Below are 23,619 nucleotides of genomic sequence, written 5' to 3'. Positions count from 1 at the left end.
ATCCTATAGTTTTACACTAGTATTTATAGCTCCAAATTTGTCTGTGCTGTAGTAATGCTCCTGAGCTGCTCATCTCCTTGTATAGAAGCTAATCAGTGCAGAAGCATTATTGATACCTAACCTCTGCCCTGACCTAACAGAGGAAGAAGGAATTCAGCTCCTGAAAACTGTAAAACAAAAAGCAGGACTACAGCACTGACCAACAGCAAGGAAACTTGTATTTAATTCACTTATCAGACCAAGTTGCTTCTTCTTAAAGAAGCAAAATATTCCTCTAAGATAGAAGATTACCATAAAAGATTCCTCTTCTGCTCAGACTCTGTCATGAGGCTGATGAACAAAATGGTGTGTTTTATGTGGACACCTGTGCTAGGAGGGAGGAAAGAGGGTGCAATTTCATAGAAATACAAAATACCACACAACATATTCATGATAAGAAGTGCCTTAAGGAGGAGTCCAAAGGGCTCTGTTTTTAGAAAGGCTTCATCCACCTACCACAGAGAGAACATAACAATGGGCATGTCTGTTTGCACTCTCAACCTTTTCCATCTTTATTTACAGCAAAATTTGTAGCTATTCCTTACAGTCAATCCAGGATTAGCCTTTTCCATGTTGCTAATTGTTTGCATGTAATTCAAAGTCAACCACTCTGAGGATCTTCTCATTTTTATTTTTCTAATGTACACATTTGTAGTCACTGGAAGAGCCTGGATTCTCATGAATCTTCATGGATTTTTCATGGATTTTCATAATTTGACCGTGGCTGCCTTTACTTTAGCCACATTCTGAAATCCCATCTGGTTTAGAACTGGGCATTAAAGGTAATCTCAGAAGAGCACAGATAGTCACTAAATAAAAATAGAAACTTAAGCTGTAAGAGGTTTACTGTGGCCATATAAATGCAGTATTTGTCCGAGTTTTGGTCATGAGCAAGGCTCTGAACCTGAGAGATATAAATGTGAATATTAAAAAAAGAGACACTTTCTGCATAATAACATGGGCGCCAATGAATCGTCACCAGGTGATGACCCTATCCCAGAGATGCACCATTATTACAGCAAATTTATGAGAGAATGCCCATCTGGGCAGCTTAGTCTGCATGAATTCAAGAAACTCCTGGGACTGCAAGGGCTGGATCCACAGGGAGATTTATACATTAAAAGAGTGTTTGATATCTTTGATCTGAACCAGGTAAACCTTCTTTTCTTTATTTCTTTAATCTCGTACTATTGTTTTGTTTGTGAGTCGTAGCCTGCAGGATCTTTGCGTTCTGCTCACAAAACTGCTATTGCGGACAGGGGTGCCATGGTGGTGCACTAGAGGTGAAGAAGTGGAATGTGCACTGAGGGCTTTGAGTAGGACTCTTGTTAGTACTTTCCAGGGGCACTTAAAAATTGTCAAGAAACAGTTCTGAAAATGAGATGCAATTTGCAGTTCACTGGTTATTTTTCTATCATTTGCTTATCCTAAGTTTGTTTATAAGCATGTGAAAATATTGGTATACTCAAATACAAAGTTAATAAGTTTTTAAAACAATATTAGACATAGAGGGGAAAATATGATTTGCACTTAACCGATGATGAAATGCAGAGTAGATAAATAGATTTGCACAAAGTACTGTATTGAACTGGTGGCAGAGAGGAAAATGTAAGTCAGATGAGGAGATCACACAGAGTGCCCAAGTTACAAGACTGAACAGAGTACCAAATGAAGACATCAAGCAGCTTCTCCAGGCTACATTTCCAATTTAGCCTCCCTGCTACTGCAATAACTTCTCGTGGTTGCAATCAGCTCTCTGTAATGTAACTGGCTCCCAGACAGACAATATGTATTTTCCTTAGGCATACAGACAAGGCCAAAGACATGGTCATTTCCTACTTGCGTGTAGCATCTTTTACTAGGTGTAGAAGACCTTAGACTGTGTGGTAGTGGAGGGAGAGGGCAAAAGGCATCAGAGGATCTAAGAGCTGACAGACTGGCAGACAAGTGTGGGCTGTTTTCTGTTTTCTAGTCTGTCTTGAGTCCTGCCACGTGCTCTCAAGGTCCTGGAGCTGGCCACCTTGAGCCCTCCACTCACTGCAATGCTGGATTGTCCCAGGGCACTGCCTGTCAGCACATGCTCTGCAGAATTGTGCTACCTTCAGATTTGTGAGACCTTCAGACTCTGGATTAATGTAAAAGTGAGGAGAGTGGAATAAAAGCAGATTTCAGAAAGTGCATTTGCTCACCTTTAGTTGCTGTGGCATTGGACAAACACAATTAAAACAAAATGGGAACCCTCTGCTAATTGTTGCTTCTCTGTCTGGTGCTTCAGATTTGTGTCACCCTGCTCTGCAGGCTATAATCACTCTTGTATACAAAGCAGTCAAACTGTCAAACAGCAAAGCAACTCTTCCTGTAAGAAGTAGAGGGCAGATGCTTGGGGGTATTCAATATATATGTTTTGAACACAGAGAGACAGTATGTACAGTGTGAAAGACAGAGAGGAAGGAGGAGTTGCACCATGATTGCCAGCTGGAGAACATACTGTCTTTTCAGGATGGCTTTCGGCATCACCATCCTGGAAGATCTCAGCTGCTTCATCTGTGTGACTGAACTCCTTCTTTTACCAGGAACTTTCTTGCCGCATCTTTCTGAAACTTACCTTATCGTTGCCTTCATCTTCATCTTCCTCAGATGAACCAAGATCAATCAAGGCTAAAGAATGAAAAAAGCAGGGCAATGAGCAGGAATTCAGTCTCACAGAAGAACTGCTTCATCACCCATCATATTCCTCCTGCCCACCACAGCTGTCAGGAGTGCATCCCTGGGGCACAGCAGCGTATGACTGTATAGTCAATACAAGAGAAAGCATTTCCCCTTGCTGTCTTCTCCCATGTCTATTTTGTAATGCTTGGGGTCACACACACCAGAACAATGAGGGGTGGCCTGCTTGATTACAGCAAACTGGGGGCGGTTGGAACAGCAGTCCCTCCACCAGAGAAGGCCGTGTGTGTCCAGCGCCAGCAGCAACACCAAACCATCTGCCAAGCTGGGACTGGGCCACTGAAGCAGAGAAAATCTATTCATTTGCCAGCCTTCACAGCTAAGGATTTTTCCAAACTATCACATGTGTGGCCATTGACAGAGATTGTCATCCTTGACCACCTCTTGGAGGATCTTGGCATAGCACCTTTTCCAGCACCTACAGATACTGTTATTTTTTTAAGGTGTTCATACTTAGGTTTGCTGAAAATTTCAGGTCTCTGTGTAATGTGAAGTTGAGCTGTGGTTACAGCAAGGCAATCCTAACCTGTAGATTAGCTTCCAAACTAAAAGAAAATTGAGGGGGAAAAAAATTTTAAAAATCACAACAGAAAAGCAAAGTAGAGGAATGGGTATTAAATGGCAGCTGGGAATCAAGCTAGAGTGCAGCAAAGTTCAGAAATCTATGCTGATCACTAGCCTGTGAGCATTTGTAAAGGTGTGCTAGGTATTGAAAGGTCCAGTGTTGCTAGGGAAGGATGACAGGCAAACAAAACTAAATCTTTGAGATTTTATTTAGCATATTTGAGACCAGCAGAGATTTTTATTCAGAATAAAAATGGAAAGGAACAATTTAAGATGTAGGATTTATATCCTGAGCCCATGACAACTTTTTACAGAGCTTTACAGTTTTGTTGTATTTTAATGTCTATTCAGGACTCTGTTTTCATAAGTTTAATTATATTTTCTTTCTTTATTACCAAGAATAGTGACCACTATTTTTAAGGTATATTTTTAGAAATAAGAAGCATCAATCAAACATTTTTTTCAAGTGCACGGTTATAATGCTTTTTATGTGGTTGGGGATAAAGTGGCAACAGACCAGCCTCTCAGGGCAGGAGAAAGAAACATTGTATGTTATTGATGAGGTAAAATAAGAGGATCTCATCTGCTTATTTTTTGTCCTATACCTTTTATACAGCTTTTCTTCCTCCTCAGGGTTTTGGCAGAATAGATTTTGATCCTGAAAAGTGCTTTTAGTTAAGCACAGATGTGTGAAGAGTGATCAAGGATGGCTGACTGGGAGTATCATATTGTGGGCTCTCAAATGGTAGCTATGATTGTACAAATAAGGGGTCATTATCCTTCCATGACATTATATAGAACATTTAAGCGCTGTACAATATTAAAGAGGTTAATCTTTCATATCCAAGCTACAGAAGTTAACGGATGCAAGTGGTTGTGTGCATAATACATGAATTCAGATATAATTTTGACATTCAAGTTTTTGCTTACATTCAGTTTCCTTCAGTACTTCACAACTTCTCAGGTTTGTAGAACAAAATTTTATTTCCTTTGTGATTGTATTCTTGTCTGGTTGTTGCTTTCTAATAAAGGGGCCATTATACCAGCGAGTGGTGAAGTATACAAAACTTCATGGTATCAATTGTTTATTTCCTTTCTTTTAATAGCACCCTTTATATAGAACTGCTGTTTAGCTACACAGCTAAGCAAACTTTAACCTTTTCCTATGCTTCCTCAGATGACTTTTATAGATATATGATCTGATTTTTCCCTTATCTAACTTTTTGTAGTCAGAAAACACCATGGTTTAATAGTGGGGCTTTTGCAGTTCAAAATTGCTATGAGTTCTATTGTCAAAGCTTATATATAAAAGCATGTAGTTGAGGACTAGTTTACAGTTGATCTAAATCTAAAGAAACTAATTCTGGAAAACTTCAGTCATTTAATAAGGTCTTCTGCTCTCAGTGTAAAATATATTTTTCTCACGCTGGCTTCTGTTTTCTCACAAATAGGAATCTGATCAGAAAGCTGCGCTTAAGTGTTAAAGCCTGTGATAGATTAATCTACAATTTCAATTATAGCAGCCTAGTGCTTCCTGAAAAAAGTTAGGGTCGCCCATGCTTGGAGGTATTCTATGATAGAATAAGATGATAAAACACTCTTAAAAGGCACATAGACCTTCTTCCCCGTGTTTCATGTATGCTGAGTTTAAAAACTCTGCCAGGTAAGGCATGGAATGTTAATCTCATAGGATGCCAGTGGGACTTGGGGAGGGGGTGGTAATTACAGTTGTGAATTGCATTTCACCTCCTTGTTAGCCTTGCTGCTTCCAGCTGATGTCTGCTACAGACACCCTTCTCCTACCTAGGATTTCCATTTTAAAAGAACAACTTTCTAGTAAACTTGCCAGTCAAAAAAGAAATTATGTCAGTGTGGCAGGGGTGGGTTTTTTTACAATTCGTGTTAGCTTGAAAGCCTAGTCAAAGCTTGTTTCACTCAAGTCATCCATACAAAAACCAAGAGGTTGCAAGCCAAACCTTACCATTCTTTAGCTTGGAGATAACAGAGTAGTTCAGTTCCCCACTCATGGAAATGACTATGGCGAGTGGCTGTACAACAGCAAGGAGTACACCTTCAAAGCAAAATTCAACGTCATGTAGAGACTGAGGTTACCTCTGGTCTTGCAGCAGGCAGACCATCTAAACTCAGAGCATTGCACTAATTTACTGTACCAAAGAGACAAAGCTACTGTGGCTATGCTGTGGCTTCTTGGACTCAGTTATTGTGTGTGTTTATACATGGCAGAGTACAGGTATTCACACCTCTGCTTTGACAGAGTGTACCTGCTCAAAGTATCAAAGTTATTTCCAATCAGTGCCTGTTGCTTTAGAGTTTAGTGACATAGGCTATCTCCTAGAAGTTTTCTTCTCAGGAACATACCAAATAAATGCTAACTACTTCCAGTGTGTCTCTTGTGCAGACCACCATCTGCTTCATAATTAAATGACTTTATACACCAAGTATCAGATGCCTTTAATTTTTACATGTTTCCTAAATATGAAAGTTGTTCTTCATTATTGTTAGTTTCAGTGAACAATAAACATGCTGAACGTTCAGAACTGTAATTGCAAAGTTAACTTTCCTTGAGATTATCACAAGGAGTCCAGGAGGTACCATTTAAGCAAACATTTTATTCATGGCTCACACATTAATACTTGCAAGCATTATTTATACAATGGCATTGGCAGTGTAATACATGGTGGGTTTATCTTTTGCCACAGCTTTCCAATGAAAGCCTTTAAACATAATGCTTTAATTAAAACACAAGGGCAACTGAGTTAATGTTTTAAAAGATTCCCTTTATTCCCTTTATTATTTATTTTTCCTAAAATGACCTCAGTCTTCCCCACCCTTAAGCTATTTGTAATACAAAACTGAAAAAGCTGCAACCAAATACAAGTAAGCTAAATACCTCCTGCTTTTTCATTCTCTCTGCATCTCAGTGCACGCATAACTGTCATGCAGTCCTAGTTCACACAGCCTACTGATGAATTTTAGAGAGGAAACCGTTACGTTTATCTAAAATGCTTCAGTAGTTGCCAAGTATACTGGTGTATGTTTGGCTTTCTGTGAGAATATGTATCATATTTCAGGCAGATTATATTCTTCAAAATGAGGTTACACCAACATTAAAGGAGAGAGAGTATCTAGAAAAATAATGTCTGCTGTATCCATAATATATTGGAAGTGTTAGTTGCTCTTAAACAGAACTAAGGGAACATTCTATAATCAGCACTGCTGGTATTTAACACTAATTCTAAAAAATCTTCCTTCTTTGAACCAGAAACCCAGATAACAATCATCGCTTCCACTCACTTGCAGGAAGGTTTTGCCACCAGTAAAAATAAAAATTGAGCACTGATTGATTGGGTTCTTATGACCTGTGAAGGACAAAATTTGCATAGCCATTTAACATGTGAAGCAATGTACTGAAAACTGGATGCTGCTGTTGTAGTTGTCTTATTGCTTATTTTGGCATTAACTGAAATCAGCAATAGGAATAAGTGTCTATTGCTTTGTCAGAAAATGGGATTTTAAAAGGTAGGAAATACTGTGAGGACTAAAGAAGATTAATAGGTATGCGGCACCAAAGGAAAATTATGCGAGTTCAAGGATTTTCTGTTAACATTTTATAAAGAATTGGATAGTCTTCAACAGCAAACACTATTTTCTGCTACACTTCTTATGCAGAGATAAAGTTGGCAAGTGCACAGCAAAGAGTTTCAGAAACGTTTAGATATGGAGTCACCAGCTGATATCAACCTTTAATCACCTTTCCAGTTTGTGCTTTTTCATTTAAAATTTAAAGCAGTTCTTTGATAAACTAGAGTTAATCTGACATCATTATGCAAATTAGAACTATAAAAAAGACTTTACAAGGAATCCATTTTAAAATCTAAAGAAGTTAGTTAAAACAGACTGTTTGATGTAGAACAGATAATAAGAAATGCAAGAATGCATTACTTCAATAGAACATTGTTGTGTGTCAAAATGACTACATAGCAACGTAAACTAAATCTCAGGCTACTTTTTTTTCCCTGAAGAATAAGAGTTTCCCTTCACTTCTCATACTTTGCACGATGCTGACAAGTGATGGAGGCAAACCCTTTTTCACTCTCACAATCACCTCTAATCAGTCTCCACAACAAGAAATACTTAGAAAACTAATTTTCTTTTCATGACAGTTATAGCTGCCACATCATAGACTCAGCAATAAAAGCCTGCATGTCAAAAAATTAAACAATCAGCTTCTAAACCAAGAGCTAGAAGAAAATAAGAATCAAGATATCTTTTAGTCAGAAAGAATTATCTGTCCTATGTAACAAAAATATACAGCTCTTGCTTCCTGAAATAGTCAGATTTTTTGGATTTGACATGTATACATACAAATCCTTTTCCCATTAGTTTCAGACACAATTCAACAAAAACAACAAAGCCAAGCCATTTGCTTCTCCTTAACCTGGAGTAAAGTTGCATAAAATTGTCTCAAATGTAAAGTAGCCTGATTACTGTAAATAAGGAGGAGGTTAAATTATGCTTTGTTGTGTGCAAGGAATTGTAGTTGTATCATTTTTATCAGCATCCCTAAGTGCCTTTTAAAGGTACAGTACCCTTACAGAAAATGTTACGAAACTGTGTTCTACAAATATTTCACCTGGTCCCATGAAATGCTACTCTGTTTATAGACTGTCTTAAAGAATGCCTTTGTTCTACTTCTTAAGTACCTCCAGAATTTTTTTACATCCAATTTTACATATTGATTCCAAAAATGGATCTATTACTTTGTAAGGACTGCATACATTTATTGGTGCCATTTCACAATCTTAACTTTGTCTTCTAGTTGTTTGGCACAGGACTTACTGCTGTGATAGTATTTACCTATGCTATAATAACGTCATGACCAGCTAAAAGCCTACATTAGCACTATCATTTAAATCATCACTTGCTTAATGTCAGTACAGTTGAAATCTTGACTATAGGATCCAATGGTGTGAGTTAAGATCTAAAAGTTTTAGACCACAAGTAACTCCCCAGTAGTGGTGCAGCACCACCAAGAGTGGAAGGCTTATTCTTGAATATTCCATGCAAAGTGAGAGCTGTCTCAGATTTCTATTACAGCATTGCAGAATTCAGTGCCTTTTTTTTTTTTGTTTCAAAAAGGGTTATCTGAATGTCCAAGAAATTTTCCCTTTAAAAACAATATTTCAAACTATTCATTTAAGCAAGTCCTATTAAGTAATATTCCAGTTAAATTTTCCTTGCATTGCAGTCTTGATGCTTAGCTGGGTTGGATAAAGCTATGTGATGGAGCCGCAGTACTCACAGCGTACACCATGATGGGTCCTGACCTCACTGAATAGCACCTTCCTTGCCATCTGTCCACAGTGTGTCCAGGCTCACTGCATTTGCAGTAGAGATCTGCTGCACGTGGGCAGTAGGTCTATCACACTGCAGATCATGCTCAGACCAAAGACACACTCTGTGCATGGTGCAAGGCCAGATGTATTACACCCACCAGCGCTTTGGCAGCTGGCTGTCAGGAGTCCTCTTTCACGCTAGGACCCAGCATCTGAGATCCACCAGTTAAGACAGTCCAGGCACCAGTCCTGTATGATGCCGCAATGCCAACCGTGCTGTACAAGAGACCTACAGAAAATGAATCACTGGACTGGACACAGAGGAATCAGTGGGAAAAGTACTTAGTGGTTTGGTCAAGTGATTCTTTGGCTTAACGTTTTTTTCTTTAATATGGATTAAATTTGTGTCACATACACTTTTATTGAATGTCCTGCAGAAACAAATATAGCAAAACTCAATGTGAGTCAGTATAGAAAGGGAGAAAAGTGAAAGAATGAAGTTTGATTTCCTTTAAAAATAATCTTTATCGTCTACGCAGTCTTTCACTGAGCTGCAGCACCTCAGTTCCTACACTCCCCAGCTGTTTTGAAAACAAAAGATTTAGAGTTGTTTCCTCTGCAGTTACTCTGTGACCAAAATTACACATCAAACTGAAGCAATTACACTTTCCTGACATATGTAGGGTTTCACTGAAAATATCATTTAAGTGTAAACAAATTAACATATATTCTTGTACCTTTCACTGAGCTTAGAAAGCGCTTGGAGCACATTGCTACATTACCAGGTAACACTGTAATTTTGTCACATTATGTGAATAGGCAATGAAGATTAACTTAGTACAATTAATCATAATTACTTTTAAATACCACTTGTTAAATTGTGTTGTAGACAAAAGAGAAAGCAATTTTAATGAGAAACTGTTCAGGCTTCTGCTTCTTTTTTTAAAGAAATTACAAGTATTTTTTTTTAAATGCAACTGTCTTTTTTTTCTTATTATTTCTTCATTAATTATGAATAGAGCAGTTAGAGGCTACTCCAGGTTTACATTTTCTTCTTTTTCCCCTTTACTATTTAAGTGTTGCTTTGAAACATCTGAACATATGCAATCATGATTTGTCAGTCACGGTGATGGTGAACCACACTTTGGAAACAGTAACTGCAGAAGAAATGCAGCAGAAATTGGATTACCTGTTTTGACTAACTGGGCTACAAACTCGTGTAATAATAAACTGGTAACTGCTTTTTTGTGACAAAACACTATCTATAATCTACCATTTTTTACAGAAATAAAAAATGCCTACTAGATAAAGCAGGTAGAGAGTATTAACCTTTTCCTTCCCTGAGGTCTCTTATCAGGTACCAAGTAGTTTTGGAAATTATAGTATACATGTTTAACTCCTAAGAACCTTCTTGCATACTTGAGACCTTAATTCCTAAAAATGTTACTTACAAGCACCTGAGATAATCTACCAAAAAGAGCATCTTTGCCACTAGAAGACATGTATGTTTTACATCTTCAAAGCACTTTTCCTGGAGATTTGTTCTGCTACATTCCTGGCAAACAAGAAAAATTTGCTTGAATTGTCAGTAAGAAATTTGCTGCAAAATGCATTATGTGGTTATGGCTGCATGTTTTAGTTTTCTCTCTTGCCTCCTGCTTTAAGCTGAGAAAGATGTTTCTGAAGGCACAGGCAATGGCTCAAAATTAGGGATGCAGGAAGCTGAACCCCACTATCCAGGAAATGATGGCAGAGAGCTAGATCCCACAAGCTTTCCTTCAGTGCAGCCATCCTGGGCTCTGCCGTGGTGCAGGCTGACCACAGGACCCAGTAGGAAGCCTTGGTGATTTTCCTGTCTCCATGCTCCTTCAGCAATCTTGAAATAAAATTGTGAGTGATTGCAGGGAGTTAGGGGGTAGTTGTTCATTTTGAAGAAATAAAATTGTTTTTTATAACATTTTGGATTTCAACAGATTTTACCAGGGTAACCTAGAAACCTGAGAGCTAGGACAAATAGCTGGCTCTGTATTTCCAACTCCTCCGACAAAGGCCCTGGTATTTTCTAAGACCCTAAATCTCACAAGTCCTCTTCATCTGGGCGAAGCAGAACCTTGTGTAACAGCCTGGTCCATACAGCCTTGTCTCTTTATGTAACAGCAGGTATGCAATTATCACAAAACCACTTAACAATCTGTAGCTCCTAATTCTCCACTTCGTTCTTCATCCTTATCTAATAGTCTTTGCTTGCCAAGAGTCTCCTCCCATCCTATGACAAATGTCAACTTTATTTACTTAGGAAACATGATTCTGGCCATAGATTGTAGGGGATCTGGCGCTCTCTCCAGGCCTCATACTTCAGTATCAGACCTCAGGGACGTGTCAAAGCAATACAGTCATGAGTAACTCTGTTCTTTCAACAATGCATATACAACTTTTGAGAAACAACTGCAAGTCTTCACAAGCAAAAAGAAAGCAAGGAAATGGAGGAAGATGAAATGGAGCTGAATGAATCCTCTTTTAGATTTCTGAGGTTGGAGCCAGCAGTGCTATGTTTGAAATGGGATCTAGAAAGAAAGAAGCACATAGGATTAACTACAAATTTCACAGTTATTCTGAGCTGTTGTAATCTGCTGTTTGCCTTGTGCCTCCTCCCCTCCTCCCCAGCCTTATGAGGTTTAAGTAGTATTCTGAAAGACAGGGAGTGGTGGGGGGAAGGTGGCTTAATGTCCTAAGCCCTAGGTTTGAGATACCTAGACTGTCTATATTTGCACACTTGTTAATCCTGATGAAGCCCGTTGAGCTATTCTCCTGGTGCCAGGTTGAGTTTAGAGAATTTTCAGGAGCAAATTTTGGAAGTAAGACACTGCTTATTGTATATAGACTCTTGGTAGAGTTCTCAGTGCTCCAAGACAATGAGTTCACTCATTGTAGGGTTTTGCAGGATCAGAAATTAGCCCTTTCCTCACGCATAGCTGTGGTATGTGACAGGAGATGGTTGACTATTCCAGTAGTACTGGATTTCCTAGCGCAGCTAGGAAATCACTCTCAGGTAAGAGGTAGGCAGGCAAAATACTGAGTTCAGACCATTCTGGCCCAACTTTTAAATTACAGTGCCGTTCAAGGTCAGCTGTGTATTCATAGCTGACAAGTCAAATATTTTTAATCTGTGTTCAAATAGTTTGAAGCCATGAGAGTGTTTTAAGGACCTGAGAAGATTAACAATGCTATTCCGGGAACCAAAGGATAATGCCCTTCTACGCCTCCAGGGATGGGGTATTAATTGTTGTTGTGTAATGCTACAGGTCGTTACTGCCCGCCTTTGCCCTCACAGGACACACATCCCTACCTTCACCAAACAAAAGTGAGCAGCCTCCAGCAACTCCACGCAGGCTGACATTTTGAAGCAAAAACATCTCATAAAAAGATAAAATTAACTTGCCTTCTCCTGAGGAGATCCAGTAAGTAACGAACAACTGGAATGGGTCCTGGGCCCTGCGCGGGGGCAGCCAGGGCTGGTGGTGCCCTCAGGACCATGAGGACCAATTTTATATCATCAGCAAATTCTCCTTCCAGTTTCAGAGCCTTCTTTTGTCTTTGTTTCGTGAATCAAACTGTTTCAAGCGGCTCAAAAAAATCACTTATCAGAGAAAGCAAAGCAAGTTACAAAAACAAAGCATCAAAGAGCACAAACATATGCACAACCATAATGCATCCTTAAGCTTCTAGTTCATCTGGTAAATCTATTAGAAGACTAAAAAAAGTATATATTTTTATTACATCTGCTGTGCTAAGCAGAAAGTCCAGAAGACTTTGGGGCATGTAATAGAAGTTTTGAACTCATTATTTTGACGTCTCTCTGGCTCAATCCTCAGAAACACCACCCCAGCTGGCGCTGCCCATGCAGGCAGGGAAGGGAGCAGGACTTCACTCTCCCTCCAGATGCCCATGGTATCCCAGTGTAATGTGCTGCAGCCAAGGCAGGCAAGGTCAGCACCATACAGACACAGAAAATAAGCCTTCACATACAAGAAATGCATCCATCCCCAAAAACTGTTCAGTATCTTAAGCTACCAAATAAACAGGCTTCGCCCACATTAACTCCGTTTAATAAAAATAGTAGAAATTTGCCCTTTGGAATAACACAGTAAAGCACCAGAAATAAATTATTCATATCTTCCACCACTGGTAATCAGCTCTGCTTAATATGTTGTTGGGGTTATTTTTTTAATTCTATTTTATTATTATTTATTTTGTTATTTTTATGGTAGACCTTTGCTTGAGAATTACTGACTTCCTTCCTAATGAGCAACAGATACTTTATTGTGTGAGCTGCACAAAGTGAAGTTTTACAGAGCCTGGAGACTTGCAAGGACCTACCTAGATACTTGTATTATGAATAGTTATAGAACAACAGATGGGTCAAACAGCACAGCAGCATTCTTTTAATAACATCAAAACACGTGTATCACATTATTGTCATACTCACAGAACCACAGGCTGATCTTCATAGGTAACTGTTAGGATTTTTTCTTTATTTAATGTACTATTCTGAGGCTCTTGGATACTACTGTAAAAAGCACAGTATTTCTCTGAGTAAGCTCTGTATACGCATAACAAGATCGCCTTAGCCTGCTGCATCACATAAATGTTTTCTTTTCTACCTACAGTGTATGGTTTTGGTGTAGAAAGGAAAATCAGCACATTTCTCATCAATGCTTTTGCACAATGCTTCTGGTTCTACATTGTGTAGATAAACATGTCTACCTTCTCAGTATTTCTATTGCTGGCGCATGGGCTGCTAAGATTAACATTGCTGGTGGTCTTTGCATGTCTACAGAATGTGGCTGGGGCTTTCTGGGCAACTACAATTTCTCTCAGGTGTTTTTTCAGAGGTGAGAGTTTTTTAACCTTGGCCTTCAGTCTCTTCTTGCTTGGGACAGGCCAAACGATACACCAGATCAGAAGTACATACCCAAATACATTAAGTTGATTATTACATTGTCAAAATTTCTGATATTTTGTCAGAGTAACAACAGCAACGTGAAGGCATAGGAAGTAAGCAAACGAAGTGAAATGTAAGAGAGAAAGAGGAAAATCAAACTGGTCATGGACATCCAGCAAGCCTAAAATTAATCTGTAGTTTCAATAAGTAGTACGAAAGTCAGTAAAAAAAGCAGCAATGTGAAATACATCTAACCATGTTCTTAACAGACCTACCAAATCAGGTGATGGAAATGTTATCAGCAAAATCAACCTTGCTGTCCAGTGAAATACTTGATGAGATGCTTCTTGAAATAATACTTACAAAACTGAAATTCATGCTGGTATGCCAAAAAGAAGCATAATGTTTGTGGTACATGATGTATCAGCTTTTTGGTAAAGCATCTGCTTTTAATACTGGGCCTTATCTTGTTTGAGAACTACCTGCAGTTACTGCCAAATTACATTTAATCCCACACAGTGGTTGAATGGTACTTTTGTCTTTGCTGCATTTGCCGTAACTGCAATTAGAGTAAATCCAGCAACCATAGCAGAATCTGCAGAGAGGGTCTGTGGAGCAATGGCCGGTCTGCACAAGTTTGCATGCAGCATTTCTGCTTGTACATTGAATCCAGTGTGTTTGAACCACTGGATTTAGCCTTAGGTGCCACTCTGACAAACAGCTTTTCTCAGAAATCAAAACAAGCACAACAAGTATGGCAATGAGTTGCACCACACCTTTACAGGACTTCATTTACTACTACAGTCTCGAGGACAGATTAATGCCTGCTGATTGCAAAACCTTAACTGGCAAGATGCATCTTGATATATGATAATAAGTAATATGCTAAAGCTACTAGATACTCATCCAACCTTCTCTTCTCAATCACAGGCCATCTGAAACTGATGACAGTCTTTCCAACTGGGTTCTGGCCAGTGTAAAGATCACCAGATTAAATTTACCAGCTGTTAATTCTTTTCATACGCAAATGAGTTGGAGCAAGTACTCTCCAAATTAAGCAACTGTTTCCTCCATCCTCACCACATTTTTATAGAAACAGAGGGAAGTGTCACAGTAGCTTAGACCACCTGACCACGGAGGCCTGTCCTTGACAGGTTTCCATCAGTAGCTTCAGAGAATGAAGCAGAAAACATGGAATTAAATTGATCTGAAATGCACTTTCCCTATGAATATACCCCAATTCTCACTATTTAGCAACTAGTTTATGACTTGAAGTCTTCATATCCCATGCAAAATGTATTAGTCAGAGACCTGACATAGATAAACCCCAGCATGTGGGGTTCATGCCAGGTTATCAGCTACCATGTACAACACTTCCTACCTGATCACTCAGATGAATAACACTGGGAACAGCTATGTTGCACAAGAAATCATCTGTAGTTCTACAGTACCATACCAAGATAAGCAACTCCATTGTAGATATCTAATTAGTACCAACCCAGATATCCCAAACTCGCCTTTTTTCATGTGGAAGTCTACTACAAAACTTTCTCTTCTCAAAAAATGTCAATAACAATTGCTCAGACCAGATTTGCTCCCCATCCGCACTGCCCCCAGCTTTCAGAGAAGATCAAAACTGTCTATGTTACCACCCCTTCCTATGGTGCTCCCAGCTGAGTGCATCCTTTTTTAAACATCAGGAAATTTCTATGTTAAGGTGCTTTATAAATCAGTGTGTATTATAGTGTACTTAATGACCTGTTTCTCTGAAATTTTTTTTCTCTCACTCTCTTAGGATGGATTTATAGACTTCTTGGAGTTCATAGCTGCAATAAATTTGGTTATACGAGGGAAAATTGACCAAAAATTGAAATGGTATTTTAAGCTATACGACGCTGATGGAAATGGATGTATTGACAAAAAAGAACTATTAAGCATATTCTCGGTAAGCAAGTTTTGACCAATAGCATGAGCATGTGACATAGTGCATTGCCTCTGAAACGGTGGTTTGTCATGTGTTGTAAATGGACTGTCTGTACTTTACCTAATGCCTTACAGTTGTAAAACCAGAACTGTTCTGGCTAGCGACACTGCTGCCATTGGTTTCTTGCTTATTGAAGTAAACATATCTAAGTAGTACTTTACTTTAAGCCACAGTTCTATAAATATAATGCTTTAATGAAAGTGAAAAACTGTAGAAACAGTACAGACATTACTGTGATAAACTATACCATAAGGCAGTGCAGAACTGAAGCAGTATAACGAATAAAACAGCTGGTTAAAAGTGTTTGTGCAAGTCTGTTGTGGAAAACTGGCTTCTAAAATGGAACTTGCTGCATGAAACTATATAAATGTCATAAAAATATTTCAGGGTTTTTTTTGAAAGGTTTTTAGATTTGTTTACTACAAATGCCATTACCCCTATTTTAATATTAAACTGGGGAAATTTATCATTAAATCATGAGGTATCATTTGGATACAAATATTGTACGAAATTTTGCAGAAAATGTGTCCAACTCAAACCCATGAAACCAAAGCAGTGTAATTCTTTCCTTTTAAATGATTTCCGTATTTTTCCAACTTACTGTAGTGAAACAATATTTTGCACTTCAGCAGATGCTTTCATTCAAAAGGTTGCAAATATGAATGCCTCAATACTGTTCCCTAAGTATACAGGATTCGTTATAGATCCGGGTTTTGCTGCAGGGAGTATAAAACCTAAACAGGGTTTTAATGCCATGATAAACAAGGAATATTCTTTTCCTGGTTTCTGTGTTACTGCTTGTGCCTGGCTAGTCACTGTTAGACTTTCAAGAACCACTGCCCAAATTAAAAGGAACTGGAGCCAGATGGAACCACAGGGTCAAGCAAATAAAGTTGATGCATCATGTTCTGAAGAGCAGCTTTCTAAAGGCAGAAGGAGAGGCCACATCTCCCAGATTTCCCCTCATTTGAGACTAATGACATCTTTCTTCTGAATATACTCTCCATCATTTTTCACCCAGAGGCAATGAGCTGACTGTGTTTTGTCTTGGCTTTATCTGAAAAGAGAATGAGAATTCTTTTAATGAAAATAATTCTTTTCCAGCTTACCTGGTTTCAAAACCAGTTTAAACCTCTGTGTGTTTTCTTCTCTTTTGGAGTACAAGGACCCTAACCTCAACTTGCCTCAGTCATTTGACCTAGCCTAGATTAAAATTGGTGGGCTCTAAACAAAAGTAAAAATACATGCTCCCTGCTTATACTAAGCATCAAGAAACAAGAGCTTTTCCAAAAAGATATGTCATATCTGAGACATTAATTTAAATCACATAAGTCCAATTAAAACTTCATCTGTCCCTACAGCTATTCAAACTTCGGACCAGCAGATCATTATCAACCACCAAAATTCCTTCCAGAAAACCATGCACCCTCTCAGTGCCTTTTAACAGCCCAGTTATTTTAATGTATTATTTAAAGTGATTTTGTGGTAGTCAGTGATTCAAATACTTCAGAAACCACTGCTTTGCTCTTAGCTCTACAACACATTTAACTGTGGCAGAGTTACAACCTTATTCTGAAGACTGCAGCAGGGTCACATATATAAAAAACCAAAAGTATCTAAGTATGAATTAGTAACACAAGAAACGTTATGTATCTATTTTTATAAAATTCTCGCTAGCTTTTGGAATTTGTTTGTGCAAGGTAAACAAAGACAGTGATGGTCAAGAATCCAATCTTGGATCATTTCCATGATTCAAGAAATCCATGCTAAGTAGGTTTAACTTACATTTTATTTAAATATAATAAGTTCTAATATATCAGTAATACTGAAAGAAGCAACTGGCCCATATGGTTCACCTCAAGATAATTCAGGTGTAGGAAAACAAATTCTATAGTACCCCGATTATAAAACATGAATGCATGTGTATTTATAAATATATATATACATGTATTTTCGCAGTCACTAACTGGACTATTGAGTTTGAATCCAACTCTGTAAATACGCACTTATTGCTTCTGGACCACTGGCTACTAACATAGAGGCTCCTATTTTATTAACCCAAATGATCACCATAATGCAAAAATAATTGCCTCGGTGAATGGCACATAATTTTGAAAAAATACTAATTTATACCTTTACTCCAAATATTGGGTCCTCCTGCCACAGAAAAAGTAGAGGGGAGACTTCTTGTTTTCTTTGTTTCTTTGAAGGACAAGTAAATTCTGCCAACTTGCAGGACTGCTGGTCTGACTTTATTTGTGATTACTAAGTTAAACATGTCTTAATAGAGAAATTATTTAGGCTTTCTCGTCATGTGCTTTCAGCTGTGAAAAATAATACTATTTTTAAATCACACAGACCACAAGGCACTCTCTGAAGACACAGAACTATCTAGGGCAAGATAAAAATGCTGGTCTGGAATCTAAAGTGTATTGCAGAGCAGAGGTACCACATGGTTTCAGAAGACCTTCAGAGATATGTAAATTAGTCTGTAATCTTCAGCCTGTGTTATGTTAATTAAATTTCCAATCCTCATTACTGAAGATTTACTTGAAATAGCTATTTATTTAGCGATTTTTGAAAGGGTTGGTGAACTAAAGAGCTGCATCACAATTACTGCAATTGCCAGTGTATTATTTCCATAACTTGATGAAAAAAAGTCTGAAAGAACTTTCTGCATTTCTTCCTTCAGGCTATCCAGGCTATTAATGGCTGCACCGGCATGACTGCTGAAGAGTTCACAAACATGATATTTCAGAAGATAGATGTGAACAATGATGGTAAGAATTTAGGTTTTCTTGGCCTTGGCGTGAATTTTTCCCCATAAGGAAGTACGGGATCAAGAAGTTGGAAACACTACTGAAGAACCGACTGTTTTAGACAAACTGAAAGCCTGAATCTGTTCTTCTTTACCCCTATTATCCATATCAGCTTTATAGTGAAGTGTAAATTCACTGACTCAATTAAGCTAACATAGGAATTACATGCAATGTGGGCTAAAACATGGAGGTCTTGCAGTGTTCATCCAAAATCGCAAGTACTCTGGCTGCACAGCAAAATCACAGCATGATCGAGGTATTTTTTTAGTGCACTTGTGTTGGCTTATTCTATCTAAAATGGATAAGAAAAACAATTAAGATGCGTGGTTGCACAAGCTCTAGCATGTTCTAAAGATTGGACAGCATACTGGACGGCCCTTGAAGGCTGATCGTTAACACGTGCCAAGACATACGCTGCTGTTTTTTCTCAAGATAGCTAGATTAAGCCAATGGGACTTGCATTTGGAAATGAAAACTTTATTTCACAGCTTCAGAGTTGTTTGTAATAGAAAATTGTCACATGTGAATGTCTTCCCTGATACTTCTAATCACAAGGATCCTTATTCCTCTGGCAATGAAGTTTTACATCCATAACTGCAATTGCTGACAAATTAGGAATATTAGGAAAGCACTGCAGAGCAAGATCAGTCCCCAGCCAGGAATTTTGAGCATTATTTTTGTTCATTTTTCTGGTCTTATTTGGTGTATTAAGGTTACTTTCAAAAAAGCTGTTTGCAATATACAACCAAACTATGAACAGCAACCATGAGATGCATGTGAGTAACTTGCAGAGGATTTTTTCCCCACCCGCTTGGCCCATCTTTTGGGTGAAGGCAAATTATCACAGGACTCCAAATAACATATAATCATATTTTAGAATCTAACCCAAATTCTATGATTATTTTTACTTTGGACCCTGCTTTGATCATATTGCTGCAAGTAATAATTGTATCTGAGCCAGACCATCAGCTGAAAAAAGTAACTCTGGGTCTTATGCTTCAGCAATGAAATGCCACAATATTAATTATTCAGAATTATTTTCATAATATTCCCATTTCAAAGTGCTTTGCATCATCAGTTATATTTTAAATAGCTGCAAAGCAGCAAGACTAGGACTACCTGAGGAATGGGACAAATTTTACCAAGTTTAGCTTAAACTGTGCTAACACCTTATAGCTTCTTATTAAAGAAAAGGGCAAATAGACAAATAAGTCCCAATGTCCTTTCTCACATCAAAATACAAGAAATAATCTCCTGGTTGTAGTGATCAATTTTTAAAACAATTCTCCTGATGGCTTTGCAATTTATTTACATTAGCTCAAGGAAATCTAAGACCCTCACAGTCACAATGAGTCTAGCATAGCAGTGTAACCACATCTTAACTGGTAACTGCAGTGGGCTTTGCATGCTTGCACTCTGGTATTGGCACTTTGAAATAGATAGCTTGGGATCAAGACGAGGGAATTCAAGACCAGCTGACCTGTATAAGCAGGAACATGATGTAGCCTGTCCATCTGACACTTCCAGGTACACCACCCACCCAAAGACCTCAGTCAAAGGTAATACAGACGGAAGGAGGCGGGAAGTAAGAGATGCCTGGGATAGAAGGAGAAATCTGGGGAAGTGATCAGATGAGTGGCAAAGCAGGAGATTGCAGACAAATACACAGAGATGACTTGTTCTGTCTCCGTTCTTGGGATGATTATATAAGACCACTGGGGTTGAGAGATGTGAATGTCCTCAGGGCACTGCATGCCAGCCCCTAGAGAGTGTCCTCCTCCTCCTCTCACTGAAGCCTAAGAGCCAGAACTTTGGTCAAAGGAAGTCTTTCCACTTCAATAGTGTGTATGCAAGCCTGCACACCAACGCAATGAGGACTCATATTTCTAAAGTGTAAACTGCCTTTACTGCCCTTGGCTAGAAAGCGGTTTTTGCATTTTTCAAAGGCTGATCATTTTCATTTTTCACATTAGATGAAGTTTCCAAGGTTGCCATGAACAAAACCAAAACTCAAAAAATCCTCCAGGGAGTACTTAAATCTGAAACAGCCAAAAGTCATCTAGCTAAGCGTTCACCAGAAATGCAGGCAACTTGAATTGCTACTCCCCGGCACCCCAGGGTGCTAAGTCATCAACCTGTTTTCCTCTTTGCCTGACCCCTTGTCATTTCTCATTTCAGTGAGAAATCATTCACTTTTGTGATTTTAACAAGAAACTTTAAACCATTCTCGGAGGAAAGAATCAAGCTCTTCCTATAAAACCAAGCTCTGTTTCCTCTCTCAGAGAAAAAGAGTATCACCGGAATAACTTCTATCAAGAGATCTGTGTATGCTCCTATGTACTATGCGAGCAGACACATGGCTAGCACTGGCCTTTGCCTTTGCTGACAGGGAAGAGAGCAGGTAAAGAGGAAGAATGATAAATAATTTTCCTGCTCCTCAATAAAAGAGATTTTATAGCTGTCTTGCAGCTTCCAAGGTATTACCTGATTTTGACATGAGCCCCCAAAAAATCACACTTTAAATAACCATTTCGGTTGCTTGGAAGAATTTATCTAATCAAACCACTTAACTGATTTTTTTTACTACATCTTATCAGGGCTCTAGATAATCCTAGTAGTCAACATAGGGAGTACGCCTGGTAATCCTCAGCAAATCACACCCTAATCTCTGTTAAAACCAGCTATAAGATAAAGTCCAGTTAGCTCACTGAGAATTGGTCCATACATCTAAATTCAGCCTCGATACAGGCTTCACCAATGGCCTTTTTCACACATTTATGTCACCATAAATACTGAGCACTAATAGTTGTCTTAGACTTCAGTGAAAGCTGTATTTGACCTGTTGCAACAGAAAAAAAAAAAAAAAAGAGTCTGAGTTCTAGGATCCGATGCAAAGAGGGAAAAGATTAGCAAATACTCTTCCTACCTTTACCTATCAGCACAGCATGAGGAGCCTTCCTGGGGGATTCAATATGTCATGAATGGCCTTGTGCTGGATTGAGAGTGATTTCTGTGTTTCTCAGTTCCTAAGGATTATCTGACTTCCTTTTAGGGGAACTCACTTTAGAAGAATTTATCAGTGGCGTGGAAAAAGACGGGGACCTAATGGAATTGATTACAAAAAGTTTTGACCTTTCCAACGTACTCAAAGTCATACAGAACGGCAGGAGACACAGCGTCTGAAGGATCCAGTGATGGACGTGGTATCTGTGTCATCATTTCAAGGAAGATAATATTTGATATATTCAGAGAGCTTGATGTTGTCAAAGCCTGCCCAGGCAATAACAAGCAGCCTGCTCCAGGACAATTTTCATTCTTGACTCCATATCTCTTCTTTTTTTTTCTTTAATCTTTCCTTGCTAATGACTGCGGCAACCACAGAATACAAACTTTTGCCTACATGTAACAGAAAGTGCAGTACAAACAACTTTTTCCATCTCTAGGTACACCGTTCAGAGTAATCAATAAAACAATGGAAATACTGCAAAATGCAACCTTTCTAGAAGACACAGAGCTATTAAATTTCTTCTTTTAAGCACAGGCTCTTTGACCTACTATCTAAAGTATGGATGAAAACTTCTAGGTAGCACGGGGTTCTATCAATTAAGATCAATTAAGAATGAAGCCTGGTTTGCATTAACATTTGCTCTAATCAGTACTCAAAATCGGAGCAGGTTCTCTGGGAAACACCTCAGTCAGCCTCGTATTTCTGAGGTGCGCAACCTTCTTAACAAGGTGTCTACTGCTCTTGATTTTATTACATCCATAAATTAAAATAATGTGATGTTTTGATGATTTTGGAAAGGTTCAGCTACTGTTCTTTCAAATTAACCCTCTACAGATGCACTGGAATGAAATTTTATTATCTTTGTAGAGTAAAATTAGATGTTCAAAGAATAGCTAAAATCAAATCATTTTGTAAGAACTTTGTTTTCCCAGAGATTTGTGTCTTTTGACTTGTATCTCCTCCTTTTCAAATCAATGCAATCTCACTGGGCTCTTTGCTATGACTGCATGAGACACAAGGTAAGTGGTATCGTGACTAGTTCCTGTTGATGGGACTGCTAGCTTCCGCCAAACAAGACTGTTTGACAGCAGAATTCCTCCTGCCTTTCCCTGACAGGGAGTACTAGTTTGGCATCTTTGCACTGCCGAGACACCTAGGCAAGAGCTTTTAGCAATTTAGTCTTCTCGAGACTTCTACCTTCTTTCAAACTGGATGCAATTGTCTCTGATCATGGCAGCTGTTAGTAGTACATGGAAGGCATTTGCAGATAGCATGATCACATATGTCTCATTTTCTTAGAAAACTAGGCTAAAACCAACTCAACCTTACTTTATAAATAAAAAGATTAATTCTATGGCCTGAAATGGAACTGTGTACAAGGGGAAAGTTATAGTTCTCTCTGGTTTTGATGGGGTTGATTCTCTCTCAAGTCTGCAAAAAATTTTATCAAATTACTACATTATATGATAAGAACAAGTTCTCCTCGGCTGACAATGCCCTGCAGGCATCACACTAATATTAGTTATTGTTAGAAGCATCATCTATATGCAAAAAAATTTGTGCACAAATCAGTGCAGGTTGAATAAAACAATTATTAATACTTCAATATGAAGATGTTATTCTTCCAAATTCACTTCAAATCTGTGTCTATTTGTGCACAAAATGTGCTACAGCATCTGCAACTAGGTTCTGGTTTGATCTTTAATACGAAGAATATACAACATGCATCACTTGACATTATAAACAGTTTTGACATTATAGTTCTGACATTTGAATCTTTTACATCCTTTAAAAAAAAGAAAGAAAGAAAGATGAGAGAGAATGACGTATGAGATTGCTGGTGGTTCAAATTTCAAGTTCTTGTATTTATGCATCATTGACACATTAATGTTTCACTGTCACTGTCAGCTTCCTTACACCCAGACTTCAAAAAGTCACTTTTCTTAATCTAACGCTTTTGTATTTAGAACCTATGAGGGTGGTGGTGTCGTTCAGAATTGGCTTTAAAATATTTAAAATAAAACGATCTCATCTAAGCAACTTGGGTGTAGGGGAACAGATGTGATTTGGGTTTTTGCTTTTCAACTAATAAACTTACAAACTTTGAAAAACTACTACTATCTGTGTACACTGTTTTCTATAAAGGGATTTTAAAGAGAGTATTTTTATTTAAATATGTC

General features: G+C 38.3%; 1 protein-coding gene across 1 annotated transcript; it reads left to right on the top strand.

Annotated features, from left to right (window-relative positions):
* Nucleotides 1-996: 996 nt before the first annotated feature.
* LOC104498056 (guanylyl cyclase-activating protein 3-like) lies at nt 997-21,615 on the top strand. Its single transcript, XM_010141380.1, has 4 exons — nt 997-1,191; nt 15,425-15,574; nt 18,306-18,393; nt 21,485-21,615. The coding sequence occupies exons 1-4, from the start codon at nt 997-999 to the stop codon at nt 21,613-21,615; spliced, it is 564 nt and encodes a 187-aa protein (XP_010139682.1).
* Nucleotides 21,616-23,619: the final 2,004 nt, after the last annotated feature.

Source organism: Buceros rhinoceros, unplaced genomic scaffold (genome assembly GCF_000710305.1).
Source record: "Buceros rhinoceros silvestris isolate BGI_N320 unplaced genomic scaffold, ASM71030v1 scaffold3418, whole genome shotgun sequence".
NCBI lineage: Eukaryota > Metazoa > Chordata > Aves > Bucerotiformes > Bucerotidae > Buceros > Buceros rhinoceros.
The sequence above is the reverse complement of the archived record's forward strand: the minus strand, read 5'-3'. Positions and strand labels throughout refer to the sequence as shown.

What these genes read in the sequence shown, in the direction of transcription:
- LOC104498056 (XM_010141380.1), top strand. Translation starts at nt 997, where the DNA reads ATGGGCGCCAATGAATCGTCACCAGGTGATGACCCTATCCCAGAGATG. An exon ending in ATATCTTTGATCTGAACCAG is followed by an intron (nt 1,192 to 15,424) that starts GTAAACCTTCTT and finishes TCACTCTCTTAG; the next exon opens with GATGGATTTATAGACTTCTT. An exon ending in GATAGATGTGAACAATGATG is followed by an intron (nt 18,394 to 21,484) that starts GTAAGAATTTAG and finishes ACTTCCTTTTAG; the next exon opens with GGGAACTCACTTTAGAAGAA.